Raw genomic sequence first — 25,508 nt, forward strand, 5'->3', positions numbered from 1 at the left:
GTTAGAGTGCGTATGGCTCATGATATCTCAAAACATTTTTTCCTCAAGAATACCCTAAAACTTGCATTTTGGGTGGAAGTTGAAATTTCATATTTTTTTGAGAACTTGGTGGGAAAGTGTGATCACTGCAATTTGATTTATCATGAAAGTGATCATTACCCTCTACTTGGGCGTCATGCTACACCGAATACAGGTGACCAAAGAAAAGAAATTATTGATCCTTCATTGGGTTTTGCTGCTAACAAATTTGTTGATGGGACCTTTCGTTTTCAGGGTGTGCAAACACCGATTCTACCAAATATTTGCAGGTCACTCTTCCAATCCAAGGAAACAAGCAAACTGCGTAAGCTTATTATACTGCGGGAAAAAGACCTAGCTCTCTCTGAGATAGAAGAGGACGTCCATCAACCTTTGGCGCTGGCAGTGATTCCAGCCTCGGCCACTCAAGTACCAAACCCTAAAGCAAATGCTCCAGATGTGTGCTTGGAGCTTACGGGAGTGTCACCATCTATACCTGCAGTAGTGGAGGAAATAGCTAAGGAGAATAGGGGTGACAAACGTCAACTACCTCCCTCTCCTACAAAATCTCCCCAAAAGATCAAGTTCCTGCTACCGGAGCTCTTCAAACCACTCCTCTCGAGGTTCAAGCAAAGAAACAAAAGATGCCAATGTTCACCAGTAAGTTCTCTGCTAGGTCCCTGGGGATGGTTGAAGCACCTGGAAATATTCTAGTACCAAAGGAGATGGTCTCTGCAAACCCTGAACCAAAAAAGAAAAGAGGGAGGCCGTTGGGGGCAAAAAACAAAAATCCTCCAAAGTCGAAGAAGGTGACTGATGCACAAGAGACTTGTTATGCTTATCTCTCAAAGCCTCCTAGCCCTACTATTAAGGGCAAGGAGAAAATTTAATTTTTTATTTTTTTGCTAAACTATGCCTAATTACTATGTTTAATTTTCATAGTTATTAGGCTCGCTTTTGAATAAATGAGCACTGGTTGTCTAATGGGTGGTGCTAGCATACCACGTCCTAAACTTGTCTTAGGTATGGCAAGGGAAGGTATGTATCCGTGTCATTCTGGCTTGAGTTGAATGAAATGATTGATTTGGTTAAAAAAAAAATCAAAGAATGATTGGAAAGAAAGAAATTTGATGAAAAAACACTTGAAAATCTATAAATATAGTTTGGTGAGTACGTAGAATATATAGCGCATTGATAACACACTGCAGCTTTTACCCTTCACCCAAGAAACTCAGAAAGCCATTTCCATGGAGTCTTCTTCTCCAGATAACTTTCCAAGATGGGCACCAAGTCCAAGCCCCTCGAGAGTATTACTATCACCTGTGGAAGACACCAAGATCAAGTCGAATGCTGCTCGTGATTCTGCAGAGAATGGCTTATCCTTATCATGTTCTAGCATGGAAAGGATTTTCCCATTTAGCATTGGATTCAAAAGCACTGCTACTACTAGTACTGCTTATGCTTCTGCGGTTGAAAAGTTACTAGAAGCTGAATGTGCTTACGTTAAAAGCAGTGGTACTACTGATATTGAAATTGCATCAAGAAAGAAAGGTATTTCTTTGACATGGGAGGACTTGTGGGTTGGAGTAGCAGATCGGAAAAGGGAGCAGCGAATGATTTTGCAGAAGCTTACCGGGTTTGCTCAACCTGGTGAGGTTTTGGCTATTATGGGTCCTTCTGGCTGTGGCAAATCAACCCTTTTGGATGCTTTAGCAGGTACATATTAGTTTCTTTTGTACGTCTTCTTAATTGGTATATTGCTCAATCCTTGTGAATTGACGAATATACATATATTAAGCTTCTTCATAAACTTTCCCACATCATATCCTAAGGAAGCATTTTTATGTACGTGCTACTTATTCAGAAAGCACTATAAAACACTTTTAGTGGTTCTAGCTATAGATAATGTGAAACAATCTCCGACCTTAGGACAATGGTATTAGTTAATTAAGAGAAGTAAAGGCTTTGTGATCAACTAGTATGGTACGTACAGTAATGGGTCAGGTATAGGAATGTCGCAGTTTAGAGTTAAGTCTTGCCCATAAATGATAAATTTGTGTATATCTAGTGTTTTGTTCAGATCCATTTCATTAACAAAAACATACTTCAAATCAATGCAGGAAGGCTAAGTTCAAGCACACAGCACAGAGGGAAGATCCTAATCAATGGCCGGAAAGAAACACTTGCCTACGGGCTACGGAACCTCGGTAGGGAAATTGAGGGGTTCCTCTCTCTTTCTCTATCTATCTCTTCTTATTCGTCTTTCATTATTTGGCCATCTTTCACTTTCACACACAGATATCCACATGTGCATATATTAATTAAGGTATATTTGTCTTGGTTATGAGCCTAGCCAAGGCGATCAAGTCATCAAACCAGCATATATAACTTTTAACAAGCTCATGCTTGGCTCAAGTGTGAATTGTTATTTTTTTTATTTTTTTATTTTTTTTCAAGCTTGAGATCAATTGTGGACTTGATTGAGTTTTTTTTAAGCTCGCGCGACTCAGCTCAGCTCAATTGTGAAACACTATCAAACTCAATTTAGACTCTAGTTAGTTGCCTCAATCTTAAATTTGTTTAAGATATCAAAAAATTAGACAATAACTATAGAAAAATACATTATTATTTATTAATTAGTATTACATGCCCAAAATTGTATTTAATCGTACCTAAAAGGAAAAATATATTTTATTTAGTTACGTTATTAATATTTTAAGTATAATTAAATATTCAACTATTTTGTCAGCCAAACTTTAGCAAACAATTTTTTAGACGGTGTTTTTTTATTTGAACATAATTGAATTAATTAGTTCCTAAAGACTCATGAGATGTTTAGAGCTTTATGGCTTTATGAGCCGAATTCTGACATATTCAATCTTAGATTGATTTTCTAACGATTTAAATACGGAGCTGAAGCTCGGCTTAGATTTTTAACGAACATGAGCCGAGCAAACCAAAAAATGAGTGAAACTTGAATTATATTGAGCATATTTATGTTCCTCCACATACAATACAAAATTTTTTTGTTATACTTTACCTTGTATATATATATATATATATATATATATATAGATAGTCTTACAGCCTCACTTTTCCAACATTGGATGAATCTTCCAATTTTGTCCTTTTAACTTGGGTATGTTTTAAAACTAGTCCTTTGATGTAGAAGCTTCATAGTGACACGCTATTGTTCTTTCTGGTATTCAGACAACAGTCATGTAAGCAACTGCTCTTGTGTAAAATTTACTCAGACGATAGTTTTTTACTGTAGTCTGATAATTCCATCAGATGGCACAGGCTTTCACAACAGCAGATAAGGTTATCAGACGACAGTACTGTCGTCTGAAGCTATTATTTTTGTAGTGTATGGCCCTTTCGGCCCTAAGCCCGCCCTAAACCCGCCCGGCCGGTAGGGCCAAATCCCAACCCGGCTCGTTTTCATATAGGGTAGGGTAGGGGCTATGCAATTGAAACCCGGTCCGACCCTTTTGAGCTCCTAAGGGCCAAGCCAGGCCCATTGCAACCCTAAATTTACATTTTATGCTAAATGCCTAAATTTATACCATAAAGGAATAAACTCACAGAGTATGGAAGTATGGGTAACCGGTAATGGATATGTCTTCTGTCATTGAATCAATCGAAATTCAATGAGGCCCATTTCTCTAACAAGTCACAAGCCCGAGTCCAACTCCAAAGTCCAAATATTAGTTATATACGTGAAAAATCTGAATACCCTAGAGGCTAGAGACCAGATCTAAACTCCTTTGCAGCGCCGTTCTCTCTTCAGACATAGAACAAATACTTAAACCCAAACCGTCGACCTCGCCTGGGCTTAAATCAAACGCCTCCAGCAGATGGTCTCATTCCAGGCTCCAGCAGATAGTCCAGGCTCCAGAAAATGGTCTCAAATCGAAGGCGTCTTGGCCCCAGCAGATGGTCTCAAATCAAACCCAAACCGCTGACCTTGCCTGGGCTCAAAGCAAATGCCTCCAACAGACGTGAACGCTTTTGGCCAAATATTGTTACATACTTAATTCTTTTTATTTTTAATCCATTAAGTTTTAGGAGAGTGAAATTCACACTCTCTATTTTACAATCCACACTCCATGTTTCTATTTTAGTATCTTAATTTTTTTCTTCTTGTAAAGACAAAAATTGGGAATATGAGTTTCATTCTAACAGAGAAAAAAATGAGTGTGGATTGCAAATTTTAGAGTGTTAATTTCATTCATCAAGTTTTATCACAACCTAATGAAATTATAGCAAGAAATGTTTTCATTTTATTTTAAATGACTAGTAGTCAGGTTGAGACCGTTTGAAACTCGATCGGTTTTTACTTCCTCATTACACACAAGAGAGCCTCTTCCTTTCTTAAAAAGTCAAGAAATCTGATGTATCACTTCTGACTGTACAGGCATATGTGACTCAAGATGACACACTAATGACAACATTAACAGTAAGGGAAGTTGTGTATTACTCGGCGCAGCTCCAACTACCTAACGCCATGTCAAAAGCAGAAAAGAAGGAAAGAGCTGAGACAACAATAAGGGAGATGAGCTTGCAAGACTCCATGAACACAAGAATTGGAGGTTGGAGTAAAAAAGGCCTCAGTGGTGGGCAAAAGAGAAGAGTCAGCATCTGCGTTGAAATCTTAACTCGTCCAAAGCTTCTATTCCTTGATGAGCCTACTAGTGGACTAGACAGTGCAGCATCTTACCATGTCATGAACCGCATTATTAAACTGGCTCACCGCGATGGAACGACAGTTATTGCATCAATTCATCAACCAAGCGGTGAAGTTTTTGAGCTTTTCCAAAATCTTTGCCTTCTCTCCTCTGGTAGAACAGTCTATTTTGGCCCTGCTTCACAGGCAGAACAGGTATTACTTTCATTAACATAAAGTTAACTTCTAATAAGTACTTAAACAATAGTACTTGTCATGTGCAGTTTTTTGCTTCAAATGGCTTCCCGTGTCCAACGCTGAGAAACCCATCAGATCACTACCTTAGGACTATCAACAAGGACTTTGATGTTGTAAGTCTTCTTATAACCATCTCTTCTTTTTTTAAATCACCGCTCATGTTTTTGCTAGAAAACAATGCTTGATCATTACGTACTGTATAAATTTGTGGAAACTTCAACAGCAAAAACTTAACTTGAGCATTGAAATTAGGACATTGAACAAGGGCTTGATGGAAAAACAAGCACCGAGGAGGCAATCAATATTCTCATAGGATCATACAAGTCTTCAAGTACTTTAAAGCAAGTTCAGCACAATGTAACTGAGATTTGCCAACAGGTTAGTTGTTATGCTTACAATTTGGAATGATCCACATTCAGTTTCCGTGTTATGATGCATGATGTAATGCACATTCTTATGAAGGGAAAAGGTTAATGCTTACCTTTCTATGTTTTACTGGTTGGTAGAAAGGTGGAGCTCTAGAGAAGGGAAGCCAGGCCAACTTCATAACTCAATGCCTAGTTCTGACAAGGAGATCATTTGTGAACATGTATCGCGATCTAGGCTACTACTGGCTTCGTCTTGCAATTTACATTTCCTTGTGCTTATGTGCAGGGACTATTTTTCATCACATTGGCTCCAATTTTGGCTCAATACAGGTAATTAATATGCTGAAGATATCAGTGACATATTTGTCTAGTAAGCCACATTAGCCAATATATAGACATCAGTCCAGAACCGATGTTAAACTAATTTTTGACCGATATCTTAGTAGGTGTAGAGAAAGATAGACATATATAAGCGCGTTTTTAACCGATGTCCCAGACAACAACCAACATCGATTCTAAAAAACAAATCGATGTATAATCGTTATAATCATCATATATGTCTAATTCTTCATATTTTCACATTTTATGCTTAATAAAGTATATGTCGAACAATACCTACGTGAACATTTGCATCGATTTCTATTTTCAGAACCGATGTCTAGTACACTTCTAGACATCAGTTCCCATGATTATTGTTTGTTCATGGCCATTTTTACATGTAGCTTGGCACATTATTTTCTTAGGAACGATGTCTGTATCTTTAGGCGTCATCAGTTTTTTTTTAAGGACTGATGTTTCATTTAACACAGCACATCGTTTTCATTTAAGCAAAACGATGTTCAATGGTTTTATGTACATCGCTTGCTTTTTCTAGAACCGATGTGTTGTTTCATTGCAGACATCGCTTTTGTTTTGTAAAATCGATGTGCACTAGTTTTGAGTACATCGGTACTGCAGACACGACTCGATACATTAATAATCATAAGACATCGATTTTCATTTTGATACTGATTTATAATCTCTCAAGTGACTTCGTTTTCCTTGGCATTACTGTTTTGTTATGCTTTTATATACTTCACTTAATTTTGACAAGCGTGATGAGCTAAGTTTGCATCTAGCTACTACTCGGAAAAGAAATGCATTTCATAATCATCCAAAAATTGGGGCTTTCCATTAATTTTCTTTCCAAATTCATGATTGAACATATGTTACAAAAGAAAACCCCAAAACCTACAAATGATAGCCTAGAAACATGTGAGCAACAATCTACAAAATTTCTACACCAAACTTTGCTTCAAAGCAAAAAGTAGCCTTGCTCAAAATTCATCTTGGTAGTCAAGTGCAAGAGAAATATGTATTAAGCTAAAGGTTCACATGAAGTGAAGTTAACAGCGGTAACCAGACCAATGTGACTAGATCACCTTATCAGGCTTGCCCATCCATTTCACTTCACACCCTAGCTCTTCATATTTGGCAGCCAAATATTTCATAACTTGTAATCCAAGGCCCTGCAAGAGAATGACAAAGTCAGTTTCACAGTGCAACATAAACCTAATGACAGTGATTTCTGGTATTACTAAACTCAACAAAAAGAAATACCGACATGACTGAGCTTAAAAGGTACTAAAAAGGCAGTGAATCTCAATACACATAATTCACATCGGAATACCAAGTGAGAATAAGCATGACCACTTTACCTTATCACTATCATCTCTCATAACATTAGTGGTCAAAGCCATCAACTTTTTCTTGCTCGCTCTGGCATTTCTACCAAGCTAATCTGCACAAAACCTAAGAGAACCAAATGCAAATGCAAATGCACATCAATATTTAAATCAATATTATGCAAAGATAGTCTCGATAATACTCAAACAGTTCTAAATCTGCACAGAAAATACTGAAAATTTCCACTCCAATTAAGATGCATGATGCCTCACCCCTCCTTGTCCACCCCTCGCTCATTACGATAAGTAATCTAATTGGGAAGATACAAGAGAAAACAAGGAAGGATTTTATACACAAGTTACAACCATGTAAACATTATAAACGAGAAACAGTATGCAGCAACTCCCACCTCGTCATCTATATAGTCATTGTTTTTGTTAATGCTCAAGTCCGGCGGTAGCCGAATCCTTGTTTAACGCCGGTCCGGTGGGCGGACCGTTACTCCGAGGATTAGATGATCTCCGTTTACTGCAACACGAGAGACCGGGCGTCAGAGGGAGACCGCGTTGGGCGGTCTTCACTTCTCTGATGCCTAAGTTAGTCACTGTATATGTGCAGCATAACAATAAATGAGTAGTAATTGCGTAATTAATGAGGAGAGAGGAGAGAACCTTTTATAGTTGAGGAAGAGGTTGGTCTTCTTCTTGTTTCCGATCCAGGGCTCAAGCGGTGATCTGGGGGCGGTCCAGGGCTCAAGCGGTAGCCTGCCTGGCCGTGCCTTCGCAGGTCACCCCTTTGGTGGGAGTCGGTACCTCTGGCGGTACAATGAGCGTGGCTCATTATAGCTAATTATGCTCGTTCTGGCACATGTAGGTACAAGTCCCCCAAGTCCCCAGTCAAGGAGGGCAATCTTGGTTGGGGAGTTGATCGGCGGTGTGAAGCGTTACTTCCGCTAGACTTGCAACAGCATAATTAGCGTCAGTGCGTTGTCAACCATGGATTTACTGAGCGAACGCTTTATACCCTTCCGGGTGGGCCCCTGCTAGGCCTGCCAGGCAGTCCCCCACTCCCTAGCCAAGACGGACCTCCGGATGGTCGGCAAGTTGTTTGTTGAGGGGAAGCTGCGCGGAGCAGAGGGTGTTGGGTAGCGAGCCCAATCTTAGTACCCAAGTGACGGGGGTCAACGTACCTGATCAGGGTCGTCGTAGACTGTTGACAAGTCCCCGTGTCCCGTAGGGACGATCTGACTGTAATGCCGCGTGGCGGTCGTTGTCAGAGTGAGGCGTAGCCTCGGGATTCGCCGCTGGCGGATACCCCCCGCTGGATGTAGCTGGAAACAGGGTCGCGTAGACGTGTTCGGCGGTGGTTACTGAGCGGAGTTGCACTCAGCAACGCACGGGGTTTGCAAGATGGAGGGGGTTATGCCGGCAGCGTCACGTATAGCTGAGGCTGCCCCTTGCAAATTGACAAGTGGAAGTTTTGCTAGCGGGGATTCGCACAGCGGACTTCGATACTTGGAAGATGACAAGTGAGAAGTTCCGCTCAGCGGACTTCGGCAATTGGAAAGTGACAAGTGAGAAGTTCCGCTAGTCGGGTTTCGCTCAACGGTGACTTCGACACTTGGAAAGTGACAAGTGAGAAGTTTCGCTAGCGGGGTTCCGCTTAGCGGACTTCGACACTTGGAAAGTGACAAGTGAGAAGTTCCGCTAGCGGGGTTCCGCTCAGCGGTGACTTCGACACTTGGAAAGTGACAAGTGAGAATTCCGCTTAGCGGACTTCGACACTTGGAAAGTGACAAGTGAGAAGTTCCGCTAGCGGGGTTCCGTTCAGCTGACTTCGCCGACGATTGGCGCCTTCCTTCCAAAAGTAGTGGCTTCTACCAGACGCTTCGTCTGATGGTGGTTAACATGTGGCGAACCCCTAAAGGGTTAGCGTGCGGAGGTGTGTCTCCTCCGCCTAGCTGTCTCCTCACCATTAATGTCGAGTAATGATGGATTTTGTAACCATCCATTAACGTCAAACAGTCCTACGCCTAGCCTGCGGAGAGTAACTATAGTTGTGGGACATGTGTACGGCTGACAGTTGATGTCGTTTTTCAATGGACGGCGTAGGACTGTTTGACGTTGACATAAAAGGGGGGGAAGTTGGCATATTTGACACTGCTCTAAACTTTGAACTGTGCTTCGTCGTCTTCAAGCTTTCTGTGTCTGAGATCGGGGAAGAAGGTTGAGGCGATATTGCCGAGTTTTCGTACATGGAAGAACCGACGACCTGGGGCTCCGAAGACAAGTGTCACACTGCTGTCAGAGAGTCCATCATTAAGGTTGGTATTCTGACTTATATTCCTGTTTCATTGGATGTCTGCCATGGTGATTTTTTGGGTTTTGGGTGTTCCTGTGGTATGTTCTTTGATGTCCTGTGAGGGCGTGAGTGGGTTTGGGGTTGGGTTGCTGTGTTTGACAGAATTGGGGTTTTTAGGGATTTTGTAGATGGTCGAATCTGGGTTTGAGGGCGTTTGTTCTTGTTTTGGTATTTTCTGGGTTGAGTGTTGTTGATGTTCTTGGGCACTGACGGATATAGGGATAGGTTAGATCTTGTGTGAGCTAATTGATTTGGGTTTTAGGGTTTTGGGATGGCCGACGTCATAGAGATTTCGAGCAGTGAGGATTCCGGATTTGAAGTGTCGTTCAGCGCGGCAGATAGAAATTTTATTGACTCGTTGCGTCCGTCTGCCCGTGCAGGAACCTCACTGCCAGAACCGCTAGAGGTCGAGCCGCTACAGACCATACCGTGGGACGTAGTTATGGGTCGTGCATCGCGTCCGGAGAGTTCTAGGGCGGGGGAGGCTGCCGCTGCTTATACCATGCAAGAAGAGCGCCTAGAAAGCAATAGTGCCGCCAGCGGTTCAGCTGGGGGGGGGGGGAGGTATAGCGGAGGAGGATACGGAGTCGGCTTGGGTGTTTGAGGACGGCACCCCTGTTGACGAGGCGGGCGGTAGGATGACCGCTGTTGCCGTCAACCGGCTGAAGCGGGTGTTCCGGTTGCCCGGCGTGGTGAAACTACGTCCGCCGACGGTAGAGGAGAAGGCTTCGATCCTGCCAGTGGGCCACGCCGCGGTGCACGAGGCTATATTCCGCGAGGGAATGACCTTCCCGCTGGTGCCCAACCTACAGATCCTGGTGTGCGAGTTCGGCATAGCCTTTGGGCAAGTGTGCCCCAACATGTGTCGGTTACTGCTGGCGCTGAACTCGTTGTGGCGGTTGTCTGGTTAGGAAGGACCAACCGTGGCGGAGGTATTACACTTCTACGAACTGGTGTACGTGAAGCGCCACGGTTGCAGAGGGCAAGTAAACCTCAGTCGTCGCCAAGGAGCGCCCAAGCTGATCGAGAACCTGAGGGACTCAATGTCGTACTGGCGGGGTTCCTTTTGCATTGCCACGGCGGGGTGGGAGTACCAAGCAGGGTCTAACGAGGGGGAGCCGACGTTTAGAATTAAGTCGGAGTTTCAGCCCATCCGAGGTTGTTTGCCGTTTCCGCTGAACACGATTGGCAAGGTTTCTGTTTTTTTTTTTTTTTTTTTTTGGTACTCTGTACTGATAATGACCTTTTTGTGCAGCGGGGTTGTGGTACAACCTAACTCGTGAGGAAGAGTGCCACGTAGCACGCATTAGGGGTTGCTGGCGGAATCGCAACTTGCTGGACTTCTGTCTCCTAACCGGGTGGGAGTTGTTGGTAGCTCAACAGCTGACGCGTGTCGTTGGTAAGTACTCTCCGCCGTATCGCACCTTTTGTGAGGTTGCCTCATACTAACCGGCCTGCCATTATATATGTTTTGTAGAGACTCCACCGGGAAACAAGGCGAGCCGTGACGCTTTTGCAAAAGCTATGGACCGTGCTGACATCGAAAATTTCCTGGAAGCCATGTATGCGTCTGGGCTGGCGGCTCAGAAGAAAATGGTGAACCTGGAGACGCTTGCGTTGAGCCCGTCCGAGGTTCCGGTGGTGCTGCCAATGCCGCACCAATCTCACCTTGGTGGTGACGGGTTGCCTGCTGTTCAGGTGGGGACTGGCGTGACGAGCAAGGAGGCGCCGCGGAAAGAGAGAGCGCCGGCAATACGGCACGGGGTGCCGAAGAAGGCGGTGCGCCCAACTGAGGGTGTGACCATAGCGGGGTTGGAGCTGCCGACGGGGGTTCGAGGCCTGTTGGGAGCACGCGGGCTCTTCAGCGAAAACACCGTCAACCCGACTCTGGTGGAGAAGAGGAGGAAGTGGAGATAACCGGGGCCCGCGAGCAGCCGAAGAAGTCAAGGCAGGCTCCGCCAGAGGCTCCCGCTGATTTGGCGAAAGCGGCGGGTACGAGCGGACTGGACTCCTTTGCCGCTTACGCCGAGTTTCTGAATGATGGTGAACGGGAGTTCTTGTATCACCTTTGAGAGCGGCTGGGGTTCGGTGGCCTGAAGGGGATTGTTCAGTCGACAGCCGTCAGCGAATCGCCCTTCAGCACAGCCTTTGGGCACGTCGCCGTTGGGCTCCATGAGATGTTCCAGGCGGCATCAAAACAGCCCCTGGTTGAGCGGGAGCTCAGGGAGGAGGTGGCGGGCCTATAGAGGGAATTGGGGAAGGCCCAGGAAAAGTTGGCTGACGTTGAGCGACGCTTGACAAAGGCCGACTGCGATGCGGCAGATGCCCATGGCAAGCTGAACGTTGCCATTGAGCCGCACTTGGAGCGGAACGAACAGTTCGCCAAGTTGAAGCAAGACATGTCCCTGCTGCGGGATCAGATGGCCGCCAAGGATAAGAAGGTTGAGATCCTTCAGCGGGAGTCCGCCGCCAAGCAGGCCGAGGTTAAGCGGCTAGAGGGTGAAGTCGCTCGCCTGGAGGCTGAGGGAAGCCGTGCTGCAGCCGCTGCTGTTGAGTCATACAAGCAGTCAGCGGAGTACAAGAAGGCGCTGACCGAAGCAGCGAAGGCCGGTGCCCTGGCCAATGTGGAGATGCTGCAGCAGAAGGGCGCCATCGACTGGGCGAAAGCGTCGATGCCGGTCGTGCAGCCAACTAAGGAAGCTCCGCCGACAACAAGTACCGCTCCCACTGCCGTCCCTGGTCATGTTGGAGCCTGCTCGGGTAGCGGGGAGAGTGGCGGGCTTCCAGAGGGCGACTCTCAGCGGACGCCTACGCAGTCCGAGGTGTCATGCGTTGGGTTCTTAGAGGCCCACACCCGGGCGGATGGCACAATAGAGACCCCCAGTCCCACAGCCCGAGGGTCCGACCAGACTAGCCGTTCCCATCCGCCGCAAGCCGTCAGTGGAAATGCCGAAGGTAGCGGAGCAGACCTCGCCAACCCTGCCAACCCTGCCGACCCCGCCAACCCCGCCAACCCCTGAAAATAGGAGTAGGAAAGTTTTTGTAGCCGCTGAGGCATAAATATTTTATGTAATTCTCTTTGGGATATAAATGAAATTTTGGAACCTAAGCTCCTATACTGTTTTTTTTTTCTTTTGTTTGTGATGATGTGTGTACCGCTAGGGGTCTTGACAATTTCGTTGTTGGCCATGAATGAAACATTAAAGGAATTAAAATTGGTCCAAGTGCACAATGTAGCCGACGTAGTCCGCTGACTGGCGTTGCCAGTTGCCCTCAGTGCTAGACTTGGTAACAATGGTTTGAATAATTCCTCGTTTCATTGATAGCTGTCTGAACAGCGTTTACAAAAGCGGGGTCGTACCCGTTGGGTAGCTTCCCTTAGCTAAATATTGAACAAAAATTTAGCTAAGTCAAGATGCTCTTGTGTAGCGGTATGACTATTTGTAGTAATACCGAAGGTGTTCAGTATTCCAAGGGTGGGTCGTTGTGACGCCATCCTTGTCCATTAAGTAGAAGGTGCCTGGGCTAACGACCTCTACAATTTTGTATGGACCTTCCCAAGTTGGGCGGAGTTTTGTTGGCGGTGGTATGACTTCTTTCATTACCCAGTCCCCCAGTTGGAGGTTGCTGGCTTTGACCCTGGCGTTGTAGAAACGTGATACCCGCCGCTTGTTCTGGAGATTGCGCAAATGGGCTGCGTCTCGCTTTTCCTCTAGTAGATCCCTGTCGAGGTTAACGCCGTCGCTGTTGGTCTCGGGGCAGTAGCCTTCGACCCTAGCGGTTGGTTGAGTTACCTCGATAGGCAGGACAACCTCAGTTCCGAACATCATACAAAAGGTGGTTTCACCTGTGGCAGAGGTTGGGGTTGTTCTGATGGCCCATAGAACTTCCGGGAGCTTCTCCGCCCACAAACCCTTGGCCTCAGCGAGCTTCTTCTGTAACAGTTTCTTGATTATCTTGTTTGCCGCTTCGACTTGGCCGTTGGTTTGGGGGTGGGCGACCGATGCAAAACGCATCTTGGTGCCCAGGTTGGCGGTGAAAGAGATGAATTCCTTATTGTTGAACTGTGTGCCGTTGTCTGTGATGATTGCATGTGGGACACCGTAGCGGCAGTAGATATTCTTCCAGAGGAAGTGAATTACCTTGGCGGTAGTTATTGCCGTCAAAGGCTCCGCCTCTATCCATTTGCTGTTGTGGTCGATGGCGACAATGATGTATTTGAACTGACCTTTGGCGATTTGAAATTTTCCCATCAAGTTCAGGCCCCACGTTGAGTGAATCCAGGGACTGACGATAACCGACAGAGGTTCCACCGGGGCATGTGGAAGATCAGCATATTGTTGGCATTTGTGACAAGATTTTGATATCCGCCGGGCGTCATCACCAAGCGTAGGCCAAAAGTAGCCTTATCGCATTGTGCAATTAGCCAAGGATCTGGCGCTTGAATGATTTCTGCATTCCCCGCCATGTATTGTTGCCAGCACGACCTTTCCCTCCTCTGGGGTTAGACAGCGGAGGTTGGGGTGAGTGAATCCTTGGCGGTAAAGTTTGCCGCTCTGCATGTTGTAACGGGTTGCTATCCGCTGGAGCTGTCGCGCCTTGATCTTGTCCTCTGGCAATGTCCCGTTGCGCTTGTACTGAATAATTTCGTCCAACCAACTAGGATTGGCCTCAATGTTAAAGATCTCCGCCAGGGTTTTTGTGATACTTGGCCTGTCCAGAGACTCTACTCTTGTGTCCGCTGGGCTCTGGTGTGGCTGGGCGATTGCCAGTCTTGCCAGTGAATCAGCCTTAGCGTTCTTTTCCCTGGGGATCTGTGTGATGGTGTGGAACTTGAATTTTTTGAGCAGCGTCTTGGCGTACCCTAAGTATGCCGCTAACTGCTGGTCCTTGGCCTGAAAGCTGTCGTTGACCTGGTTAACGACCAACTGAGAGTCGCTGAAGATGTTGACACGGTTGGCCCCTGAATCAATGGCAAGGAGTGGGCCGGCAATGAATGCCTCGTATTCTGCCATGTTGTTAGAAGCCTTGAAGTTGAATTTCAACGCGTATTCTACGCTAAGCCCCCCTGGTCCTGTTAAGATGATTCCGGCGCCGCTGGCCTTGGTGGAAGCGGAACCGTCCACGTGTAGGTTCCAGTCTGATTGTTGGGGAGCCAGCTCTACGGCCGTAACTATTTCCGTTCCGGGCGGTACATCGATCTTGGTTTCGGGATGACGCTCGGTGAGCTCAGCAATGAAGTCTACCACCGCCTGGCCCTTAATGGCGGTTCGTGGTTTGTAATCTATGTCAAACTCGCTGAGCTCAATCGCCCACTTGCTGAGGAGCCCCGAATGTTCAGGGTTCTGCATTACTTGTCTCAGCGGTTGATTGGTTAACACATGGATTGTATGGGCTTGGAAGTACTGGCGGAGGCGTCTGGCGGTAACGATGAGTGCGAGGGCAAGCTGCTCCAATGGAGGATACCGTGTTTGTGGTCCGTTCATGCCCCTACCAGCATAGAAAACCGGGAGCTCGTCCTGGCCTTCCCGCCGGACGATGGCGCAGCTCACCGCTGACTGAGATACCGCTAGATAAATGTACAATGTTTCTCCATGGACAGGAATGGAGAGGAGTGGAACTGCCGCTAGGTATTCCTTCAGGCCTTGGAACGCCTCCCGGCACTCTGGGTTCCAATGGATGACCTTCTTGTGGGTTGTCTTAAGGACTTTGAAAAATGGGGCACACCTGTCGGTCAGTCTGGAGATGAATCGAGACAAGGCGGTTAGCTTTCCTTGGAGGCATTGGACGTGCACCTTCCATTTCGGGTCCTTCAAGTTGAGGATGGCCTACACCTTGTCAGGGTTGGCCTCGATGCCTCGCTCACTGACAATATACCCCAGAAACTTGCTGGCGGTGACGCCAAAGAAACATTTTTCTGGGTTGAGGCGCATACCATAGGTCAGGAGGATGGCTACTATGATTTTTAGGTTTGCCACATGTCCGCTGGCTTTTATACTTTTGACCAGCATGTCGTCTACGTAGACCTCGATTATCTTGCCCAGATGTTCTGCGAACATGGCATTCATCAATCGCTGATAGGTTGCCCCTGCGTTCTTCAAACCGAAAGGCATCATATTGTAACAGTACAGGCCTTTGTCGGTAGTAAAGGTGGTGCACTCCTGGTCGTCGGGATGCATCTTGATCTGGTTATTGCTGGAGAACGCATCCATCATGCTGAGGAGCTCGTGTCCAGCGGTTGCATCGACGAGTTGATCGATGCGGGGTAGGGGGCAGCTGTCTTTTGGGCATACTTTGTTAAGGTTTTTGAAGTCGACTCACATCCTCCACCTGCCGCTAGCCTTTTTGACCATAACCAGGTTGGAAATCCACTGGGGATAGATGACTTGGCGGACGAACCCAATGCCCTGGAGCTTGGCAACCTCCTCTCTTATAGCACGGAACTTTTCTTCGTCGAAGGCTCTGCGTTTCTGTTTGATAGGGTAGAAGGATGGTTTGATGCTCAACTTGTGTGAGATGATTTCAGGGGAGATACCTGGCATGTCTGCATATGACCAGGAAAAGACCGTAGCGTTGTCACGTAGGAACTGAGTGAGCTCCGCTGCCAGCTCTGGGTCTAATTGAGCGCCTATGCGGACTGTCCACTCAGGGTGTTCGTCCGAGATGCTGACAACCCTCAGTGATGTTTTTGGGTTGACCGGCTCCTTCCTTACGTACTTCTTTTCGTCCTCCCTGGGGTCCTCAAAAATGTTTGGTGGCGGTGCCTGAATGCCTACCGCTAGGATCTCATGGCGGCGGGTTGATTGTGCTATAGTAGTAGAATAACACTCGCGTGCCAACTGTTAACTTCCCCTGACACAGCCTGTGCCGTTGGGTGTGGGGAACTTCATGAGCAGCATGTACCCGGTGATGATGCACTTGAGTTTGTTGAGCACTGGCCTACCAATGATGGCGTTGTATGAGCTGAAACAATCGACAACTATGAACTCTGTATGTATTTCAGCCATACATGGACTAGTACCGATAACTAGCCGCATATAGTCAGAGCCCAGCGGTTGCGTGACGTCACCGGAGAAGCTGAGCAGTGGTTCATGATCTTGGAGCAATTTTCTGTTCCGCTTAAGGTCGTTGTAACAACCACTGAATAGAACGTTGACAGCGGACCCGCTATCAACCAGGATTCTTCCTACTAACATTTTGCCCAGAATAACGTCGATCAAGAAGGGATCGTCATGGGGCAGATGTACTCCACGTTCCTCCTCCTCTGAGAAGGTAATAGGTTCCCAACCAGACCTTGGGAGTTTGGCGGATCTTTCGTAGCGGATGTTGCAGACTTCCTTTGGGTGATTAGCTCGCGCATAACGCTTTCTAGCTCTATGAGACATGTTGGTGATTGGAGCACCTCCGTCGATTGTGTTGATGCGGCCCATGGGCTTAATGTCGGCGATCACAGGTGGCGGTTGGCGTACCTTGAATTGCTCCAGCTTGCCATCACGGTACAAGGTCTCAATGGCTGTTTTGAGGGCGTTGCAGCTGTTGGTATTATGACCGCTGTCCTCTTGGTATTTGCACCACCTGCCGGTGTTTCGTGGCTTTCCCCTTTTTGGGTATTTTTCCGGGGGCGGCGGTGGGATCTGATCCTTGCACTGATTGTATATTTCTTCATACGAGGCTGTGAGGACTATAAACACTGCATACCATTGAGAAGACTCCGTATGTTTGTTGCGGTTGTCCCCATGGGATGGGCGGTTCCCCTTGTAGTGTTGGTCCTTCTGTCGCTTGTTTTGGTACTAGCCCTGCTACCACTCCCTCTTTTTGTCAGTTGGCGGTGTGGAGGTTTTGTTAGCGGTCCCCTACTGATTGGAGGAGGGTTGTACCGACTTTGCTAATGCTGCTGGTGGCGGTGGGGTCTCTCCATATGTGATGAATTCTGCTTGGGCATGAATGACCGCCTCACTCATGAGGTGGTGGTACACCGCATTTGGATGATTGTAGTTGAGGTGATAGAGAAATGGCCCTTTGAGGAGTCCCTGCTTAAAAGCCGCCGAAGCCATTGTTTTATCAAGATCACGGCATTGAGATGCCGCCACTCGCCACCTTGTGACGAACGCCTTCAGTGTTTCCTCCGTGCCCTGCTTGACGTTAAACAATAGGCTTGTGTTGTGGTGCTCGGCGGACAGTAGGATGAACCGGGAAAGGAAAGCGTGCGATAATGCCTGGAATGAGTCAATGGATCCCGGCGGGCATTCGAAGAACCAATTCATTGCCTCATTGTCCAGCGTTTCGCTGAACAAGTGACACAAGGTGGCGTCATCGAATCCCTTGTTGTTGGTGACTTTCTTAAAGGTGTCCATATGGATGAAGGGATCAGTCTTACCACTATAATGTGACATTTTCAGAGTCTTTGCATACGCCGGTCTGACGGCCTGCAAAATTGCAGCGGTAAATGGTCTTGGCCTGGACGTGAAAGGTGGATTTGAAGATAACTCTATCACGAAGAAGCATCATTACAAATAATACAGTTTTCCCACTATGTTGCCGCACGGAAACAAATCCGGCGACACATCGTTTCATCCTGCCACTATGAGGTTGTGACCATCTGACCAAACAAACAGTTCGCCGCCTCGCTAGGGCAGACAACGCACTCTAAGTGTGCATACCGGGACAAAGCCCACGTTGCCCTACCCAAAAATGGTAGGGACTTATTTCTGGCATAGAACCACTTCTTACTTTAATTAAGTATACATAAAATAAAACATAAAAATAAAATGGGACATGGGTCAGAGCCCAGGCCCAACATTCACCAAGTCCAATCCAAGGAAGGTTGCAGGTACAACACCACGTCCATCTGCGTTGCACCCTTGTCCACCCACCACCGGCCGCAACACCTAGATCGGAAAACTCCCACCACAAGACGTAGCACCCAGATCAGAAACAGTCGTTAGACCCAGCCACTCTGCACTGCACACTTGTCCTCCCACCACTCGCCGCAGTACCCAGATCAAAAAATTCCACCACACACCGCAGCACCCAGATCGGACACAGCCGTCGGCCACTCTCCTCCACAGATCATCACCACAAAAACCAACCCAGTTCAGAAAGCTTTGACCCGATTTGGAGATCTCATAACCCGATCTGGCCTGCACACCTTCGATCCCACCAGACGACCTAGTCTCCAACCGACCCTGCTCCGATCCGAGATGGAGTGACACCAGCGCTGCCGGAAATCCACCTAACCACCAATTCCCATTCCCAATAAGGTCACCACGCAAACTGGACCGCGAAGCCAACGCCATGCCTCCTGCACTCCGACTGGGGCACTGGGCCAGCTACAATGCTACCAACATTCTGACACAAGGTCGACTCTAGCCCGTCTGACGCTGCTGCCGCAAGGGCGTGCCGTCGGACCAGGCATACACTTTTGATCGGAAGGTTTTGGGTGCCTTCTTTTCTGGAAAAATACCTAATTATTGAGATAAGATATGACTGGAGAAACACATGGTCTCTAATAGGAAGGTCGAACCATTAGGATCTTAAATCATTTATTTAACTATATATTTTTACTACAACCATATATTTATATATATATATATATATATATATAGCTGAACGGTTGAGATGTCGAAATGTGATCGAAAAATTGATCTAATGCTCTATCCCTAGAAAAACAAAAACAAAAAAGATCCCTTAGTAGAAGGGCCCTCTATATATATATATATATATATATATATATAGATTCTATCTAGAGTGAGGCCTCACTCTGAAATTAACTTGTGAGGTTGGAGTTTAGAGTCACTTTTCTGTCTCATATCCACATCTCAACCGTTCAGTTTTTAGGTACTAATGTATAAATCATCTCTGCAAAATTTCAGCCAAATTGATGGTCGTTAAGGCATTGATAACTGCCTTAAAGCTAGTACGGTTCAGGGTGGACAAATTTAGTTCGTTTATTGGTTTAAGTGAGTTAGATTCCTTAAAGATCATTAATTTGGCTCAAATTTTGTAGAGATGATCTATACATTAGTACTTAAAAATTGAACGGTTGAGATGTGGATATAAGACGAAAAATGATCCTAAACTCCAACCTCACAGATTAATGATTTGTGCTAGGAGTTTAGCAAATGCAGCATTTCTTGTGGACAATAGCATGACATGTGACCATCGTGTCGATGCATCAACCAACACCATAAAATATCTAAATGGTCCGCAAGTTGGTTGAATAGGTCCACAAATATCACCTTGGATTTCCTTAGTGTCCTTTGCAAAGGATGGTCTCGATCCTAATTTTGCTAAAGAGCAGGCTTTGCAAAATGAAAGATGGGCTTTAGAAGCAACCAGGGAAGTATCCGGTCAAGCCACGAAGTCACAATTGACTTTAGAAGTAGAAAAAGGAACCAAGGAGGTATTGGTGGCGTCAATACCACTTTTGGGCTGCAGGGGGTAAGCGGCGCCAGCCCTACCTTGGATTGAATTTTGGTTCTGACTTTTTTTCGTTTTGAAAAATGGATGTCCGTGTGAAGTCTTTAATATACGGATCATCATATCACTACCTGGGTGTCCCAAACGATCATGTCAAAGCCTATATGTGTCAGAGTCCCATAAGTCATCTCTCATGACATGGTTGGATTCAATAATTCGAATAATGGTTGCATACAACCCACTAGAGCAACACATAAGTTTCTCTAATACTCGTTTATGTCCGTAGTCATTAGAGGTGATGCAAACGAACTCTTGTCCATTCTCACAATGTGTTTCCACATGAAAACCATTGGTTCTTATATCTTTAAAACTCAATAGGGTTCTTCCAGCCCTAGAAGCATATAGAGCTTCGGTGACATTAATACTTGTGCCATTTGGCAACATAAATTGAGCTGGTTCTCGACATGAATCAATTGTGATGGTCCAGCCATCGTAGTCACAGATAATCAACTAGGCATCATCCATTGAAATAGTTGCCTATGTCGCAATATAGTATGTGTGGTGCCACTATCAACAAGGCATTCCAACTCTCCAGGAAGCATACTGAAAAATAATAAAATTCGTAATTAAAACATGTCCATGACATCGAATAATAATATGATACTTTATTAATAAAGATAGCCAATGATTACATCAAAGGTCCCAAAAAGTCTAATCCAAAATAAAATCAAACTAAGACACATTGTAATCACTCTATCCGTTTGGTAACTCCAATCAAATATGACAAGGAAAGTAGAGAGAGATGTTGGTGGAGCGAGGCTCTCTTAAGTACCATTAATCTCAATAACTTTCCTAGACATCATATTTCATTGGGTGCACCACATGAGAAAGAGTTTAATACAATTGTCATTTATTGACTAAGGCATATTGCCATTACAAAAATTCTTGGAAAATAAAAGGACTATTCTAATCAAAGTCTGCAGCATCCTTATGCACTTCATCTTCAGCTTTGAAGTCCTCTATGGTGAGATTGACATCTCCACCATCTTCTTCTTCTGCAAGGTATACTTCTTGCTCCCTTAGGTCCCTGTATGCCCTGTATCTTGAAGCTAGTTGCTCGCTTGCCTTGCATTGCTTAAACCAATGCTCACTTGATCCACATCTATACCTACATGTGCATTTGCAAGCATAATTAGCTGTAATGAGCCACGCTTATTGTACCGCCAGAGGTACCAACTCCCACCAAAGGAGTGACCTACGGAAACACTGCCAGGCGGGCTACCGCCTGAGCCCCGGATCGCCCCCAGATCACCACTGACGCGCCGCGCCAAGATAGCATCAGAAGCACCAGACGCTGGGAATCGAAGCACATCAGTCCTACATCGAAAACAAGAAGAAGATCAACCTTCTCCTCACCTATAAAAGGTTCTCTCCTCTCTCCTCATTAATTATGCATTTACTACTCATTTATTGTTATGCTGCCTGTATGCATTGACTGACTTAGGCATCGAAGAAGTGAAGACCGCCCAACGTGGTCTCCCTCTGACACCCTGTCTCTCGTGTGACAGCTAGCGAAGGCCATCAAGTCCTCAAAGTAGCGGTCCGACCACTGGACCAGCATTAAACGAAAGATCGGCTATCGCCGGACTTTGAGCATCAACATTGGCGCCGTCTGTGGGAACCCTTGAACAAAAAGTCATCCCACCACAATCACCATGACTAATGGTAGCGGGGGAAACGCTGAAGAGCAGGCAGACCAGTCCGCCATTCCCCAACCCACCAACCCAGCGGTAAGTATCAACCACGCACTATTTAGCACCCCGGTAAACCCCGGCGGGGAGACAAACCCAAGTAGATGCCACCCACCAGGCCAAGACCTCACCTCTCTATATGAGCTAGCACTGGCGGATCTTCACAAGGAAAACAGAGAGCATGAACAAGAGTGCAAAGAAAAAGCCGAGGCCCAAAAGCAGGTGGCCACGCTGGTGTCACGTTTTGATGAACTAAAAAGAACGCTGGAGGCAACAGCCAACCCGGCACGGAGCGAACAATCACGGAGCACCAGGCACAGCCGGCCTAGTACCGGTGCATTGGTACCAGCAGCAGTCTTGCATATGCAGGTCCCGCTGAACCCACCAGAGCTATTGGGAATGGGGCCGCCCCTTGTGCCCCAGCTAATGTTGGAGCAGGAGGCAGAATCGTCGCTGCACACCCACCGCTCGAGGGCTAGGGCAAGAACCGAGGGAAACCCACCTGCCCCCAGACGAGGATAAGTCCAGCGGAATGCCCGGCCAGGCCCCGCTGGCGACGCAACTGCTCAAATACTGGAAAGGATGCAGCAGTTGGAACAAAGGTTAATCCGGACGGAATCAGGCGCCCCAGCGCCAATTTCAAATCAGCTTTTGGCATCCAGGCCAGGACCATTCACAGCTGCGATCCTGTAGGCTGTCAGGCCGGCGTACGCAAAGACTCCAAAAATGTCACATTACAGCGGTAAGACTGATCCCTTCGTCCATATGGACACCTTCAAGAAGGTCACTAACAACAAGGGATTCGATGACGCCACCCTGTGCCACTTGTTCAGCGAAATGTTGGAGAATGAGGCAATGAACTGGTTCTTTGATACGCCCAAAATAGGTACTCAATTTAACCCTGCAAGATGTAGTCGTTAGCAATATAGAGTAAGCAGGGATCGTTCAAGCCGGGGATTGAGGGTAACAAATTAATCACACAAAACAAAATAATTTAAACTATCTAAAACACAAATTAAACAAACAAAATATGAACTAAACAAAACAAAAACGTCAACACATAAAGAGAGAAAAAGATGGCAGAAAACAGACGGGGATAGAAAGGTGCGTTGCAATCCTAAGTTGAAACAAATTTAGGGTTTTTATGTTTTTTAACGAAAATAAACAGAAAATAAAGAAAAGAACACAATTTTGAATTTAGGGTTTTGAAAGATAATGATGAAGATGTTAGGAACTCGGAAATCCACCACCAAAATATGCTAGAGACAAATTTATCATCCTAGTTTCAATTACTAAGTTGTGAAAAAGGTTTCAATCAAGAACAAACCATGAACGCATGCATAAGTTCTCATTACTTCCCTAGATTACTTAAGCAAGATGAACGCACCATTACTAAGCCTTTAGAATAAACAATCAAGGTATAAAACGCTATCCTATCAACAATTTATTCTAAGCACTAATCACATGTGGAAGTTTGATTGAACAAGTATGCAAAATTAGTGTGGAACGCCTACCTAGCATGCAATCCTTTTTATTTGGTTACCTATTGTCCTATAGGTTTTACTACCATTGAAACAAGCATTATTAACCGTTTAGGAGATTAAAATACCTATTTCTAGCCCCACTCACATGATCATAATATTTTATGTGCGCATTCATAAAACATAAACATGCAAGAGTTATCTGTAAACCAAAACCAAATAAACAATTTCACAACAAAGCAATCACGAAACTAGGAATCAAAATATTGTCAAAAACATATCTTAGGGGCTTCAAACCTTGCCCCTAACAAAAGTGAATTAGCCACACATTGTCTCAAAATTCACAACTAGAAACGTATAAGTTTGAATTACAAGAAAATAAAAACCGTAAAGGGCAGAAGATGAGAGCCACGAATTCACTTTTAGGCAGCCTTGAACGCAAGAACTCCCTTCAAGATGGTACACGGCAAGGCTTGATGAAGATGGATGATGGGGTGCACAGTTTTTGCTCTTGGAGGACTTGGGAATTTCAAGACTTTGTGTGCTAGGGTTTAGGGCAGAAGATGGCGCTGTAGGGTGGTAGTTTGCAACGTGTTCTGCTGCTCTATATATGTGTGGAGCACCCCCAAGTTTCCTTTTCCAATTCTACTTTGAAAACCACCCCTAGTTGCTTGAGAATTACTCTGATTGGTGCACAATTAAATGATTTTCAAGGCTTAATAATCTTCCCAAAATCTTGATGAATCATTCTAGGACTCTCCTTCATATTTTCAGCAGCAATAACCTTCCAAAAATGCCCAAGAAATCCGTCCATGGAAGATTTCTGCCAAACTGTCCTGTTTTGACTAGGATTCAATTTCTGACTCTGAAGCTTCCTTCTTGGACAAGGAACGACTTCGACTTGACATCACTATGCCAAAAAATGCTTCAGACCATACCCCTCAGACGACAGAAGAGGTTTTTTCTGTTGCCTGATTTTTTTGAACGTCTTCAGACGACAGTTTTAACTATTTCTGTTGTCTAAATAGTATCAAAATCAATACTAGATCAATTTTTTTCAAGTTTGCTGTAATTTAGAAAACTCAGACAACAGAATTCTGTTGTCTGAGTAAATGAAGAAATTACTTCTTCTTGTGTGGACAAAAACCTCTTTTTGGCTGAACTAAAACTCATCTTTTAATAGACCTAGACCCGGCCCCGTGCTTTCCCACACTTGGTGAAAAAAAATCAGAAAACTCATTTTCCATCTCCCAGACCCAAACCTAGCAGCACCTCTTCTTCGATGCTCTTCCACCCTCGTTGGTCTTCCATATCGGTCTACAAACCAACAACCAAAGCCGGGTCAAGTCAAGTTCTTCAAGGAAATAGAAATTGAAGCGTAGAGATGAGAGAAGACAGTACGAAGAGAAAGAAAGTAGATCTGGTTTCTCAATTCTCCATCTTCTACCTCCAAGCATCATCCGGCGATTTGGGGATTTAGGGTTTCGAAATCGAAAGCATCGTCGTTTTCTAAATGGCGTTGGGCAAGGTGAAGGAGCTCGTCTCGTCCAATCCGGTAGTCATCTTCAGGTTCTCTCTACCTCTTCATCTTCTTCTGTGTGTCTATATATATAGAATTGTCGATCGTTTTGAACCAATTTGGAAATTTGACAATAAGATTTTGTTTCGCAGCAACAAGCTTTGTCCTCACTGTGTTTGCGTGAAGCAGCTCTTCGTTCTAAAATTAGGAGTCCAGTACAATGCCATTGAATTGGACCAAGAGAGTCAGTACCCACTCTTTTTTCATTCGTTCTAAAATTACGGGCTTTGCTATACTTGTATCTTAGTCCTCCCCCTATGTTCATTCTTTTTTCTTCTTCCCCTTATTATTTTACTCTCTAGTGCTATTTGGTTGCTCGAGTGATTAAAGGATTGTAATTGTTGACTACAGGTAGAAGAACCCTTGGAGTATCAGTAAGATAGACCAAGCCGTGTCAGATCCAAAAGCACTTGCTGCATTCCAGGCTGTGCTTTTAAATTTGGGTGATCCAGAGCATCTGATATTTCCTGGGTTGCTATAATATGTCAATTAGTTTCTATAGCTTCTGCACAGTCTGGTTTTGAAATTTCAGTTTTCGGACCTCCTTTCTAGGTAACATTTCCTGGATCCTACATATCTCTTCTCGTGTTCTTATAATTCTATGCCTACATATGACATGCCTCAAAACATTTTAAGTTTGTTGTTAATCTCAGAGTTTTGCCTTTCTAACATTTGACCAAGTTGCATGTGCCCAAAAAAAGTAGTTCAATATGTAGTGAATAATTAATATCAGCCAATGAGTTCTGTGCAGCTGTGATCACTTTCACTTAGAAGTTGTTCAAAATGATATATGCTGCATATATACAACAAACATTATTTCCAATTATATCAAGGTCATGACCGTGTATTACTTCTTTTAGGTATTTTAACCAAACACTTGCTACCATCTTTAGGAAGAAAGCAACAAACAGACATCATTGCCTTCTGTCAATCATGAAGTAA

General features: G+C 45.3%; 1 protein-coding gene and 1 long non-coding RNA gene across 2 annotated transcripts; one reads left to right on the top strand and one right to left on the bottom strand.

Moving 5' to 3' along the window:
• The first annotated feature begins 1,265 nt into the window (after positions 1-1,265).
• Positions 1,266-5,762, top strand: LOC112183969 (ABC transporter G family member 1). Its single transcript, XM_024322285.1, has 8 exons — positions 1,266-1,734; positions 2,139-2,211; positions 3,355-3,361; positions 4,436-4,900; positions 4,969-5,055; positions 5,195-5,320; positions 5,449-5,640; positions 5,757-5,762. Exons 1-8 carry the CDS (start codon positions 1,266-1,268, stop codon positions 5,760-5,762), a joined length of 1,425 nt encoding a protein of 474 aa, XP_024178053.1.
• Positions 5,763-6,598: 836 nt separating this feature from the next.
• On the bottom strand, positions 6,599-7,085 carry LOC112190612. Its single transcript, XR_002932470.2, has 2 exons — positions 7,008-7,085; positions 6,599-6,818 (listed from the first exon to the last, which is right to left on the bottom strand). It is a non-coding gene; the product is annotated as an uncharacterized LOC112190612 (long non-coding RNA).
• Positions 7,086-25,508: the final 18,423 nt, after the last annotated feature.

The sequence above is a fragment of the Rosa chinensis genome, chromosome 2 (genome assembly GCF_002994745.2).
Source record: "Rosa chinensis cultivar Old Blush chromosome 2, RchiOBHm-V2, whole genome shotgun sequence".
Lineage (NCBI taxonomy): Eukaryota > Viridiplantae > Streptophyta > Magnoliopsida > Rosales > Rosaceae > Rosa > Rosa chinensis.